General features: G+C 34.4%; 1 protein-coding gene across 1 annotated transcript in view; it reads right to left on the reverse strand.

The window, feature by feature from the left end:
• Window positions 1-15,478, reverse strand: part of LOC123699687 (Down syndrome cell adhesion molecule-like protein Dscam2) — a 72,079-nt gene that overhangs the window by 3,001 nt on the left and 53,600 nt on the right. Inside the window, exons 30-35 of the mRNA XM_045646697.1 lie at window positions 15,036-15,260; window positions 14,567-14,784; window positions 14,210-14,324; window positions 11,805-11,973; window positions 4,837-4,988; window positions 3,865-4,029 (exon numbers count right to left, since the gene is read on the reverse strand). Coding sequence (XP_045502653.1) covers window positions 3,865-4,029; window positions 4,837-4,988; window positions 11,805-11,973; window positions 14,210-14,324; window positions 14,567-14,784; window positions 15,036-15,260 — 1,044 coding nt within the window. The remainder of the gene's footprint in view (window positions 1-3,864; window positions 4,030-4,836; window positions 4,989-11,804; window positions 11,974-14,209; window positions 14,325-14,566; window positions 14,785-15,035; window positions 15,261-15,478) is intronic.

Raw genomic sequence — 15,478 nt, forward strand, 5'->3', positions numbered from 1 at the left:
TACTTTAAAATAATTTTACTGTCTTTTAAAAAGATTTCACTGTCTGAAATTTCTTTTGAAATCGACATCAGAAACAGATGATCTCGAGAAATTTTTAAAGGATAGAAAAATCCTCACTCACCTTAAATTTAGCAAAGGTTTAAAAATTCATTCACTACAGAACGCTACCTTAACCTTGAGTGAAATAGGATCTATTTATTAGATAGTGCCTAAGTCTGAAAAAGGCATAGGTAACATTAAAAACGACATGAGGCTAAATGAATAAACAGTTTCAGTAATAATAGAAAATAACACTTAATGTATGTCGTGTTCACGTTCATGTCTGGTTAGCGTAAATGATTAACCGCTATTACATAAAGCGGCTACTACGTTGAGGCTGAACTCTGAAGGTTGTTTCTTAGGATTGAGTCATACTTTGTTGAATACAAAAAGGAGTGTGTTTTTTCATTGACTGGCTTGAAAGATAGCAATAAATTATTAGTTTTCTGATAAAAATTCAAACTAGGTGGAAGAACAAAATATAAACAATAAACTGAAAGGTAACAACTATTTTATAATTTATTTGATAGGAAAATGATTGGAGAACACGTAGAGAAATATTTTCCTTTATCGTATTTTAAGTATTTAACTATTATAAGCTAAGAATTTGAAGACAACTAAATACAATCAACAATAACAATAGTGATCCTAAGCCGAAAAAAACATAAGGTCAGTTTGCATTTGAGGATAGGTTAAAATTAATGTAAACATTTTTTATAAATAAATCCAGCAACTATGTAATGAACTATACAATTTTATGGCCGACTACAAATAATTTGTATTGTTTATGAAGTATGATGACAGTTTTACAGCGTCGCGTCGCCATTATATTATTTTGGTATCAGATTCTTATTAATAGCAGGGAAATTGGTTTGGATTACTCATTAATCAACATTTAGCCTTATTTAGCAATATACTGTCATTTCTTTTGTTTAAATTGCATACGTAAAAATATTTTAAAACAGGGTTTTTTTCCCTTGTATAGTTACTGATATTAATTATTATTCAGTTTGAAATGCCATGTATGTTTAACAAGTGGACACTAGAGTCTAGAACAATTAAAAACTCTAGAAAATGAGTGGTTGTTGAAATAAAAAAGCGATCATTTTATAAAGGTACATAACAGTACCTACTTATTCCGCGTATTGAATCTTGATCTTCCAAAGCATTAATATCGTTGGTACCATCATACCATGATACTGTTTTAGTACTAAAATATTATGTAGTAATGAGCGGTAGGTACTAGGTACATATTTTTTTCTTCTGTTACAAAAACGGTAAGAATATTAATCACCTGCCATTTGGCATGTCATATTAAAATGAAACCATACAGTAGATAGTAAATCTACACTTCGGTAGAGTGATCGGATTACGTTATTAATTAACTGTATTAAGTGCATGACATAAATAATGCAATGATCTGTGTAAACAAATTACAAACGTTTTTTTTTTTTTTTCATTTATATTTTAAATTTTTTCTCATGTTCTTTTTTACTTTTTCTCGTGTGTAAATTTTATGTAACTTTATTTTTTTTTGTTTAGTTTAGTTATGTTTATTTTTTTTGTATTGATGTTCTTTATTGATGTCCTTGACATAAATGTTTTTTCTTTCTTCTTTCTTTCTTTCTAAATCTACATTGATATTTGTCGGTTTAAAATTCATAGATTTATATTTTTTGTATCAATTTTTGGCTAGTTTTTTCCAGATAGATAGATATAGAGATTTTGTTTATATGTACATTTAATGCACAATTTAATAGTTGGACGACGTTGTATTGTGTATGTAGTTAATTATATTTTTTTAATTTTGATTGTATCACGTCATGTTTTAAGGAACCATTGTTACAAATGAGATACTTTTAAAGAAATTATTAGCCTTTGAAGCATGAAAAGCTAATACGATATAATTGAAAGCGATCGTATCCAGCCAGGGAAATTAATAGAATATAATATTTTTAATTTTTATCCTTCCAATGTTTGTTAATTGTTTTACGAGGGAGCAAGATTACAAAACGCTTTTATTATTATCTCATGAAACGCTAGCTTAAGGAAAAATATACAAAGAAAACGATAAAAATGACTTGTGTACATAAATCCGAATTTAATTAAATCTGCGTTTATTCTATTTAAATTTGATTAATTTAAAAAAAGGAAGATTTAAGGTAGAGTCTTTGAAATAATGCGGACCTAGTTGGTTGGAACAAGATCTGCTTATCGTGAAACTCAATAGAACCGAACATAATCTAACGAATGAGTGGCGTAGGGTTTCACTTTAAAAATAATTTCATTGTCGTTCACAATTTAATATTCATAAGATAATCAATATGATATACCTAATCAAATTTCAGTATTGATTAGTAATGCCATATAGAAGTTATTGCCCGCTGCTATAGGTAATTTATGTAAATTATTTTATAATAAGTAATATTGGGTTTGTAGAGGGGGTTTTAAATTACTTGTTATATTATAATAAAAAAAATTGTATAAGATTTTTATCGATAAATTAAAATCGGCATAAAAGTTTGACCTAGAGGTAGAAATTTAGAGAAATAATTTACATAATACATGCTCTATGCGATAGTGAGTCATTGATATAAATAAATGCTCCAAATTCCAATGTTTACGTTTCGTAAAAACAATTATTAATTTGTCATACAGAAATGTCCCACTGAATATCGTAAAACGATCGGGTAAACTTTACCACGGTAATTTTACCTTAGGTACTGTGACTTCGTCTGGATACTGTTTTTGTTTTCGTTCCAGATCTTTGACTCTTGTTTATTGAAACTGAAGGAATGTAAAGTGCAATTGTTAGTGCACCCGCTAGAATAACTTCCGCGTAATTGGCTACACTCGACATGACGGAATTTATTGATGAGTTGTTTAGTTGAGAGAACATCGTGATCTGCATGTTTAAAACGTTCTGTGGTAAATATTTTGTGTTTATTTGAATTCATTTATGTTTTTATCCTTTCACGTCCTGTCTTTATCATATGGCTAATGTTTGTTGTACAAGTGACCGTAGGCATAGTATCAACAACGAAAATCAAGGAAGATTTAAAAAAAAACTTGATAAACGATACTGAAAAGTCAGAAGGTTTTGACTTTCATGTGTTTAAACTGACATTGGTGCCATAAAACTACAATATTATCACTTATCACAATTGTAATAAAGAGCAAACGCGTGAAAGCTCAAGAGATGTAGGTATTCTGATTTAAATAGGTACACATAATCCGGCATACTAAGAACAGTGAAGTATTAATATTTAGTAGAATGCAGTAGGTAAATGCGCATAAGTAGATAAGTATTATTATTGTGTAATGTGTCGCCGTCAGCATTGTAATCTATAATAGTGTGTTGTGTGCAGCCGACAGTTGCGTAAGCTATGTATAAAAGTGTGTTGCGTGTAACCGACAGCTACGTAAGCTAGAGGTACGCATAATAGTGCGTTGTGTGAAGCTGTCATCTGCGTAAGCTACGCATAATAGTGTGTTGTGTGCAGCCGACAGCTGCATAAGCTATAATAGTGTGTTACGTTCCTCCATCAGCTGAGTGTGTTACGTTCCGCCATCCGCTGCGTAAATTATAAAAGTGTGTCGTGTGCCGCAGTGAGTAAGCTAGATATAAAATGTATACTGTATTAATGTGCTGTACGTCGCCGTCAGCTCCATAAACTATGTTAGTTTACAGTGTCTCGCTGCCAATTCTATAGCGTGTAGAATGTCGCCGTAAGCGCTGCAATCTTCAACACATTTTAGCTATAAAGTATAATAAATAAGTGGTGTCTTAAGAGCTGTAAACTATCATATTATGTGGTGTCTCACCGTCAGCTCGCTCGCGGTGCCGCTGCGGGTGCTTCCTGCAGGGGCGGTGCGGCGGCGCGTCGTTGTCGCGGTGCCCGAACGTGCGGAACTGCAGCGTGTGGTCCAGCGTGGCCGCTGTCTCACCGCCCACCGCGAATGTTGCGTATGGACTTATCTCGTATACGTCTTGGGGTGGATAATGAACATTTTATAGAATTGAACTTTTAACAAGTAGCAAAGTTTAAAAGTTCGTTTTAAAGAAGTCAATTACCTTAGTTTATTTTTGTGTAGGTAGGGATTTATTGGTAATAAATAATAGGTACAATAATTACATTCTGAAATTTAATTGACGCAAAATTATGTTTATTTTATCTTTATATTTACTGGTAAGTACTCATACACATTTTAACAACAACATACAACCAAACAGTTATTTTAATCAAAACATTGTATATAATTATCACGCTATCATTGTCAACATACGCTTTGTTATTATTACTGCCATAAAATAACCGGCGTTAATGAGTAATGACAACGTAACATTGAAACTAAACAGTGTGCGTTATTCACTGTAAATTCTATTGTAATGTTAATTAAAGTAGTAGTATATAGGAATTCAATTATTATGGAAATTAACAATTTATACAGGTAATTTAATTTACCTACTTATATGGTGTTCAAAACCTGCTGAAAAGATTTTTATATTTTTTCTGTGTTTACCAGGAGCTAATCAATGTAAGTCAAGGTTAATTATCATCCATGTTAACTTAACTAGCTAATTATAATAACGACAAAGTTATATGAACGCTATTATGTCTATTGATCATTTGTTAACATCATGGTAATAATCGTAACTTTTAGGTACATAATAAAAAAAAAATAATAAATATTCAGGATTAATTTCACACACGGCACGATTTGATCCCTTAATAAGCTTTCGCTTGTGTTATGTAAACCAGAAGAGGATAATATAAATAATATATTATCACTAACCTGAAGCAGGCGACAGTTTATCGTGCTTATAGTCATGTTGGCAGTTCCGTATGTTCTGCTGTTCGGGACACACGGATTTGTCCGTGCTGGCGACGGAGTGGCTGCAGCGACGCGTTTCTTCGTCCACTGCCGCCCCGCACGACCAGAGCGTGCTAAAATAAAATAAAATAACATACAATTTATTAGCAACTTCAAATATAACTTTACAATATTGCTCTGCCTTCTGAACTAGGTAATTACCTGTATCTCAGAAGGCAGATATATATCTTACATATAAAATTCTCGTGTCACAATGTTAGTCTGCATACTCCTCCGAAACGGCTGGACCGATTCTCATGAAATTTTCTGTGCATATCGGGTAAGTCTGAGAATCGGCCAACATCTATTTTTCATATGTACCACGAGCGAAGCCGGGGCGGACCGCTAGTAAATACATATAATTTGCATATAACGTATAAAATTTCGTGGATAAAATATGAGGGTTATTAAGAAATATTTTAATGTGAACTCAAATTGTGTCTCAAGTCTCAGCCATTTCAATTCACACTCACTTGAAAAAATTACACTCATTAAAACATTATTACAAGTATCTATACTGTCTATATTATCTATAAATAAATATATGAATGTACTTTAACAACAGCAAACGATCCGTTAGTATCAGTGACGTTTATAGTTATTTTTACATCAAGGCGAATAAAATGTTGTATTCAAAAATATTTTCCTATCGTAACTAAATCCAGATCTAATAAAATACTTTTATTGATGCTAAATAAAAACAGCCGCTCATAAAAATTCGTAGGTAATGTTACAGATAAATCCGTTAGCCGGTTTAAAGAGAATAAGGGATGCAAAGAAAGACCCTTGCTGGGGTAAAGGGAATTTGCTTAACCTAAAAATGAAAAAAACTTTTAAAGGATGTTTGATTTTTTTCAATATTCAGGTTGATGATTGGAAAACTACGGTAGAGAGAAGAGACCTCTTCTCTATTAAAATAATGAAATATTATTAACTGCTATAATTTTTTGAGTTTGTAAATCAATTTATAAAATTAACATTCAGTCCGCCCTTTCGTTCCGGTTACCGTCTGAAATGGCTGGACTGACTTCAACCTCACTTGCAAATAATTAATTCGATCATTAAGTAAGACTTCTTTAAATCTCCATGGTTGATGGTAGTTATGCATATCATACATGGTAAAGAATACCTTGCTGAATTATTTAAATATCACTTGGATGGTAACTATGTAGTAAGTAGGTACCTACCTAAAGTATAGTATAGAAAATAATTTGACATAATCTAGGAAATAATTTTAGTCATAATTAGGTCATTACAGCCATCAACACAAACAAAATTTGTATCATATAATGTAAAGTGTAATGTAAATGCAATTAATCTATTTACACAACTTCCTTTACAAAACAACACACCTGCATCTTAGACGCAGGATTCATTAAAACTTCAAAGAATGAGGTACTAGAAAAATAAATGAGATCCGTCGCATAGAAAAAGCTAGTATCTAAAAAGTAGGACAAGCTCGAATGATATAACTGACGAAGCATACGAATGTTCCATATACTCGTATCTCCAAGTTTCTTACCGGCCAACATCCGTATGATTTACTGTCCAGTATTAGAACATATTTCACTGTGACAGCCGACATTGGTACCCTAATACTTCATCTTTGTCTTGACGTATTTTTATAAAAGTAGGCTTGCCTATTTTGATGATAATGTCTTGTTTTTATCTCTGTACTACATATATACGAAAAACATTATCTATGTTATTTTTTATGTTTGAAATTATATCGCGACTAAGAAGTAAGAATATTCAATACTGCTCAGCAATAATGTATCGTATTCTATTTCTCTGATATCAGAAAAACTTTCATCGCCTTGCTCGAATCGAATCAAACACAATCGGTACGTTACGGTGGCACGCTAACCTTATTATAGGTCACAATTGCAACTTTTAATATTTCCAAATCAAATCTTGTAAGGTTTCTTCTATTCTTTGATATTTGGCTTGTAAAATGTTAAAACTTTTCTCTTTCTGTCATATAATTTTCTCGTACACTCAACTCCAGTGTAATTGTCAAAACAACTGGACAATAAATTGTGCCAAACATGCTTACACCGACGGAACTAAATGAGGTACCGGAAAAATAAACGGTGGATTGTTACTTACACCCTCGTAAGAAAACGAACATAAACTAAAGAAATTACGGCACCTTCGCCCGACTAGGTAAACGGTGAAACTTAGAGCCATTTGTCATTCTACATTGTTGTTTTGAAGGTGCTTAGCTGGCGTCCTGTTTCTAATGAAACACGCTAACCTTCAAAGCAAAAAGTACATTATCCATTAATCCAATGAACAATGTATGGCGACCACCGCTTATAAGGTTTATAATATTAAAGAAACAATGAAACGAATGATACAATATGTATCCTTATATTTAAATTACTTTTTAAGAAATTCAGAATACTTAAGACTAGGAGATACAATAAAAAAAAAATAACTAACATTTCGAATCCTTTCTCAGCTGTTAAATATAATAATATTATTGAATTTATATTTTTTGGTTTTTATGGCATTCAAATGCTTTATAAATATAAATTTATAAAGAATAGAAAAAATTCGATCACGAGGCGGGACTTGAACCCGCATCTTTCGCGCCATTCCGGGGCGGATGCCTAACCAACTCAGCCACTCGTGACCCGCCTGAGCAATCGAATTTATTCTATACTTTCAGTTTTTATGTGTCTTAAGGGACACACCGCGCGCCATCTATTGAGATGATTTAACAACCATCTCAACCAATATGAAGCACTTTTCAGTGAATACAATATTGTAACGATGGAACACGACCTTTTCTTGAATTTATATTTTTTGGTTTTTATGGCATTCAAATGCTTTATAAATATAAATTTATAAAGAATAGAAAAAATTCGATCACGAGGCGGGACTTGAACCCGCATCTTTCGCGCCATTCCGGGGCGGATGCCTAACCAACTCAGCCACTCGTGACCCGCCTGAGCAATCGAATTTATTCTATACTTTCAGTTTTTATGTGTCTTAAGGGACACACCGCGCGCCATCTATTGAGATGATTTAACAACCATCTCAACCAATATGAAGCACTTTTCAGTGAATACAATATTGTAACGATGGAACACGACCTTTTCTTGAATTTATATTTTTTGGTTTTTATGGCATTCAAATGCTTTATAAATATAAATTTATAAAGAATAGAAAAAATTCGATCACGAGGCGGGACTTGAACCCGCATCTTTCGCGCCATTCCGGGGCGGATGCCTAACCAACTCAGCCACTCGTGACCCGCCTGAGCAATCGAATTTATTCTATACTTTCAGTTTTTATGTGTCTTAAGGGACACACCGCGCGCCATCTATTGAGATGATTTAACAACCATCTCAACCAATATGAAGCACTTTTCAGTGAATACAATATTGTAACGATGGAACACGACCTTTTCTTGAATTTATATTTTTTGGTTTTTATGGCATTCAAATGCTTTATAAATATAAATTTATAAAGAATAGAAAAAATTCGATCACGAGGCGGGACTTGAACCCGCATCTTTCGCGCCATTCCGGGGCGGATGCCTAACCAACTCAGCCACTCGTGACCCGCCTGAGCAATCGAATTTATTCTATACTTTCAGTTTTTATGTGTCTTAAGGGACACACCGCGCGCCATCTATTGAGATGATTTAACAACCATCTCAACCAATATGAAGCACTTTTCAGTGAATACAATATTGTAACGATGGAACACGACCTTTTCTTGAATTTATATTTTTTGGTTTTTATGGCATTCAAATGCTTTATAAATATAAATTTATAAAGAATAGAAAAAATTCGATCACGAGGCGGGACTTGAACCCGCATCTTTCGCGCCATTCCGGGGCGGATGCCTAACCAACTCAGCCACTCGTGACCCGCCTGAGCAATCGAATTTATTCTATACTTTCAGTTTTTATGTGTCTTAAGGGACACACCGCGCGCCATCTATTGAGATGATTTAACAACCATCTCAACCAATATGAAGCACTTTTCAGTGAATACAATATTGTAACGATGGAACACGACCTTTTCTTGAATTTATATTTTTTGGTTTTTATGGCATTCAAATGCTTTATAAATATAAATTTATAAAGAATAGAAAAAATTCGATCACGAGGCGGGACTTGAACCCGCATCTTTCGCGCCATTCCGGGGCGGATGCCTAACCAACTCAGCCACTCGTGACCCGCCTGAGCAATCGAATTTATTCTATACTTTCAGTTTTTATGTGTCTTAAGGGACACACCGCGCGCCATCTATTGAGATGATTTAACAACCATCTCAACCAATATGAAGCACTTTTCAGTGAATACAATATTGTAACGATGGAACACGACCTTTTCTTGAATTTATATTTTTTGGTTTTTATGGCATTCAAATGCTTTATAAATATAAATTTAAGTCAATTCAAGTCCCGCCTCGTGATCGAATTTTTTCTATTCTTTATAAATTTATATTTATAAAGCATTTGAATGCCATAAAAACCAAAAAATATAAATTCAAGAAAAGGTCGTGTTCCATCGTTACAATATTGTATTCACTGAAAAGTGCTTCATATTGGTTGAGATGGTTGTTAAATCATCTCAATAGATGGCGCGCGGTGTGTCCCTTAAGACACATAAAAACTGAAAGTATAGAATAAATTCGATTGCTCAGGCGGGTCACGAGTGGCTGAGTTGGTTAGGCATCCGCCCCGGAATGGCGCGAAAGATGCGGGTTCAAGTCCCGCCTCGTGATCGAATTTTTTCTATTCTTTATAAATTTATATTTATAAAGCATTTGAATGCCATAAAAACCAAAAAATATAAATTCAAGAAAAGGTCGTGTTCCATCGTTACAATATTGTATTCACTGAAAAGTGCTTCATATTGGTTGAGATGGTTGTTAAATCATCTCAATAGATGGCGCGCGGTGTGTCCCTTAAGACACATAAAAACTGAAAGTATAGAATAAATTCGATTGCTCAGGCGGGTCACGAGTGGCTGAGTTGGTTAGGCATCCGCCCCGGAATGGCGCGAAAGATGCGGGTTCAAGTCCCGCCTCGTGATCGAATTTTTTCTATTCTTTATAAATTTATATTTATAAAGCATTTGAATGCCATAAAAACCAAAAAATATAAATTCAAGAAAAGGTCGTGTTCCATCGTTACAATATTGTATTCACTGAAAAGTGCTTCATATTGGTTGAGATGGTTGTTAAATCATCTCAATAGATGGCGCGCGGTGTGTCCCTTAAGACACATAAAAACTGAAAGTATAGAATAAATTCGATTGCTCAGGCGGGTCACGAGTGGCTGAGTTGGTTAGGCATCCGCCCCGGAATGGCGCGAAAGATGCGGGTTCAAGTCCCGCCTCGTGATCGAATTTTTTCTATTCTTTATAAATTTATATTTATAAAGCATTTGAATGCCATAAAAACCAAAAAATATAAATTCAAGAAAAGGTCGTGTTCCATCGTTACAATATTGTATTCACTGAAAAGTGCTTCATATTGGTTGAGATGGTTGTTAAATCATCTCAATAGATGGCGCGCGGTGTGTCCCTTAAGACACATAAAAACTGAAAGTATAGAATAAATTCGATTGCTCAGGCGGGTCACGAGTGGCTGAGTTGGTTAGGCATCCGCCCCGGAATGGCGCGAAAGATGCGGGTTCAAGTCCCGCCTCGTGATCGAATTTTTTCTATTCTTTATAAATTTATATTTATAAAGCATTTGAATGCCATAAAAACCAAAAAATATAAATTCAAGAAAAGGTCGTGTTCCATCGTTACAATATTGTATTCACTGAAAAGTGCTTCATATTGGTTGAGATGGTTGTTAAATCATCTCAATAGATGGCGCGCGGTGTGTCCCTTAAGACACATAAAAACTGAAAGTATAGAATAAATTCGATTGCTCAGGCGGGTCACGAGTGGCTGAGTTGGTTAGGCATCCGCCCCGGAATGGCGCGAAAGATGCGGGTTCAAGTCCCGCCTCGTGATCGAATTTTTTCTATTCTTTATAAATTTATATTTATAAAGCATTTGAATGCCATAAAAACCAAAAAATATAAATTCAAGAAAAGGTCGTGTTCCATCGTTACAATATTGTATTCACTGAAAAGTGCTTCATATTGGTTGAGATGGTTGTTAAATCATCTCAATAGATGGCGCGCGGTGTGTCCCTTAAGACACATAAAAACTGAAAGTATAGAATAAATTCGATTGCTCAGGCGGGTCACGAGTGGCTGAGTTGGTTAGGCATCCGCCCCGGAATGGCGCGAAAGATGCGGGTTCAAGTCCCGCCTCGTGATCGAATTTTTTCTATTCTTTATAAATTTATAATAATATTATTTTCAAGCATATTTCAAAATGTATTTTTATCATTTGAACCGTTATTTTCAAAAGTCTCAGCGAGACGAGCTTTGTATTAAATATTTTAGCGATGACAGTTAGAGCCATAAGCTCTCTAATGTAAGTGACATCACTCCAAGAATTCTTTTAAAATTGACATTGCTGATGTTTAGATTAAGAAAAATGTAATTGCATACTTTACCTTGCTTTCTAAGAGCTTTTAAACATAAGTGACTCAATAATTATAAAAAAAATATAAACACATAATACAAGAAACCTTCGACATTAAGTAAGAAGGAAATAAATACATAATATAAACTAATTTTAATTTATTACTGAGTGATGTGTTGAGTTCTTAAGTTGTCGAACTATACACTACAGATGAGCACCAACGGTAGCGGCGAGCCCTTATTCAATACATGTTTATTACTACTTCTTCTTCTTGCTTTCCTCTTGAATCACTCCGTCATTAAAAAAAACCGGTTGCGTAGTTTTAAAGATAGTGACGTAGGCGAAATCGGTTTTGTTTTATCCTATGTAGTTGTATTACCTCCGTTTAGCCATGAGCACAAGCAGCAGCGCGGTGACAGCGAGCGCGGCGAGCGCGGCGAACGCGAGCGATACAGCCCCGAGCACGCGCTCCGAGCTGTCTGGCGACGCCGCACCGCCACCCGGCGCAGTGGCCTCCGCGCCGAAAGACGCGGGACGGCGGAGACGTTCTGCCGTGGGGGGTTTAGTTCTTACTTATGTTATAAACGTATAACATAATAAATAGTTGTAACATTTTAAATACCATAAAACGTTCCACCTCGGAAATGTATAGATTATGGGAAAATTAATATCTATAATTGAAAAAAAAAACCGCATGTGAAATTATTGTATTATCACTGATCCTTGATAAGTGTACAAAGTTTGAATTAAATCTGTCTGTTTAAGCTGGGTCACAATCGAGTCTCAAAGATCTCAGGATAAGAGTCTCAGGATACATCGCACATTTTTGCAAGTGACTACTATCAAGCTGATTTTCCGTTTGTAGCTTTATTTTGATGAGACACCGAATAATTTCGTGTACGAAGCTCTCGATTGTGGTAGCTAACAGAGATAACAACGATAAAATTTTTTGATTTGATGGTTCTCAAATATTTATTACGCAATTTGTAGGACAATATGTCTGTTGAATTATATAAACATTAACTAAGTGAAAACAAAAAAATCAGCTTGTTAGTAATCATTTATGATGACCTCGTTATCGATACACTTTGGAAAGGGTGACTCTTTGAACAAACCATAGATTTTGTAGGACAAATATTTTTTCGAATAATTTAGGTAATTATCTTGAGATTGAACAAAAAAAATTCAGTTATTAATAAATATTTGAGAACCATCAAATCAAAAATTTTTATCCTTGTTATCTCTGTTAGCTACCACAATCGAGACTTTCGTACACAAAATTATTGGGCGTCTCATCAAAATAAAGCTACAAACGGAAAATTAGCTTGATAGTAGTCACTTGCAAAAATGGGCGATGTATGCTGAACTAGTAGGTAAGTTACATGTAAAATAAAGACATAGGTGAAGCTAATAAAAGTTAGTTAAAATAAGGATAGCGGGGAGGTTCTGCTACAGAACGTATGTTCCTAGTGATACGAGTAATGCAAAAATCAGTCTGTCAGGCTATTACTAAACCGCCATTTTGAACGATATTTATAAGGAAAATACATGAAGTATTTTTTCAAGTAGCCTATCATAGAAAGTCTTTTGAACCATTAACATCATACTTAATTAAAAAATAAATATTTATCACCGGTTTTGAAATAAGTTTTTACAGAGAAGAGCCGGCAAGAAACTGTCTTGCTCTGTAGTTCAAATCATATTATTATGTTAGTGATGACAACCCACAATATATTAAGCTGAGCCACAATATTATTTGTCGGTTTTTCCCACGTTTCCACATTCTGTTCGTGACTGCCTTTAACAAATGTCGTGTATTGTTTTCTTGAATATGTCTTTATCTATTTTAATATGCAATTTTTACTGTATTAAATCTTATTGTACTACACTGTGTTATGAAACAAATAAATGATTTTTATTTTTATTTATTTATTTATTTTTATGATGATGTTCCATTCTTACACATTAGACATCCAATTTCGTGTTTCACAGATTTCAATGTGCGTAAAGCTTATTGGAACTAAAAACGAAACGTAAAGCCATAGTAACTATTTACTAATCTGTGGTAAAGCCTAAATAGACTTTATTAATAAAAGCGGCTTAGCAACACTAGCGTGGCTGTAGAATGTACCTACTGTCCATAAGAACCGGTGCAAGTTGTCCTTGAGCCACATTTAGTGAATAACCACGATGACGAAGAAGTATACGTATATTTTCTAAGTCTGTCTGCTGAAATATTATTCTTATTCGTTTGTGTACTTTTCTTGAGTTTGTATTTATCTCTTTGCGTAAGAGATTCTTTAATCTGTTTTTTTCTTCACAAAATTAGTACTTCTTCAAATCTTCATTCATAAAAATAAACGTTTAAAGTCAGGAACAAATGTTACAAACGTAGAATATTCTATTCTGAGATACAATGCAATTTTAGTAACTTATTTTATGAGACTGAAACTTGCAACTTTTTAAAGCATCTTACGATCTAATAAAAGTTTCTTACCTACCTGAATTCCTAAAAATAATAACGCTATTTATTTGCCCATTCTCTTACAAAGGTTTCTCAGAAACAGCTTTCATCAGACTGAAGTATACATTTGCTCCAAGTTGAGCGACGAAAACGACATAATATTGTGTCGCGATACGGCGTATTCAGGTTTGAAAAACTAAAGTACACACAATGAAGTGCCTACAAGTTATTGAAGTGAAATTTACCCTACATTTTTTGTAGAAAATATTTTCTATTAATTTTGCAAGTTCAGAAGTACCTACTATGTACAGATAGCTTACCTCCTGAATGAGTACTAGTGGCTGCGTATATAACTGCTTGGTGTCGCGTGGAATCAGTCGCTGTCCACAAACGGAGAGCGAACCACGTGCCGGCGGGTAGATCACCGACTATCACCTAAACAATATTATTTATACTTTAATTCAATTTGTAATTCACAGCCAACTTTTCACAAGTTCAACACTTCTCCATTTGTAATTAATATTCTGTTTTACCAGATGTTGCGATTTTTTCTCTGCTAAAGTACTAAAGTACTCATCATCATAATGGAGAAAGTCCTTATATATTGTTGTAAAACTTGTCTTTTAAAGCGATCACCAATGAGATGAAAATATGCCCTTTTGTCTCTAAATACTCACCTCGCGATGATGATGCAATGCAGTAAGATCTGCATCTCTCCAAGCGGGTAAAGGAACAGCTGGTGAAGCACGTCTCCATTGCAAGCGCACGAGTCGAGCGCCACAACGCACTGCACGCCGAGCATCGAGTGCTAGGGAACTGCTGTTACTCCATACTGCTGCTTCGGCTGTTTCGTCTATACTCTCGCCGAGTTTTCCTCCGCCCTCCCATACTAACACTGTTGGTTGTATTAATGTGATGAACACTTTATAACATAGTATAAATACAGTGGAATTGAGTGCGTAATTCTTGCTTGAATGATCTTCTTGAAGAAGCAAAAAACGACAGACCAACCCAACATTCCCAAATGACTAGATAATTTGAAACTACATTGGAAATATTTTTTTCTACATATAAAAAAAAAAAATTATCTCAGGTAAAAATTTTATTACCATCTTAAGTTTTAATTTCTTGAAATACTCCATTTACCTGGCGGCTTCGTCCTGACCAAAAGTGGAACAGAAGGCGGCGAAGTTCCCGCTCGAGAATGTGCAACAGCCCGTACAGAATACTTGGCACCACATGCAAGAGCTCTTAGTACTACATTGGTTGCCTCTCCACCAGTTTCTATTCTGTGCTCTTCTGTGTCTATACGGGAAGTTTGTTCAGCGTCACTGTCGTCTTCTCGGACACGAACCCACCAGATTGTGAAACCTTTTTGTACGTAATACATACTTCTTGATAAGTAGAATTTATAATGCTGCTAGAGTTTTTCAAACATGGTGAAAAATAGGCTATGGACATCACTAATGATAAAGAGGGGTAAATTTACTAGGTTCATCTATGGAAGTATTGACCCACTTAACATTAAAGACCCGAAAAAAATTGAAATTTCTGAGATATTTTTTTACATTAAATGTTCGTCTTTTAAA

This window comes from Colias croceus, chromosome 18 (genome assembly GCF_905220415.1).
Source record: "Colias croceus chromosome 18, ilColCroc2.1".
In the NCBI taxonomy this organism is placed as follows: Eukaryota; Metazoa; Arthropoda; class Insecta; order Lepidoptera; family Pieridae; genus Colias; species Colias croceus.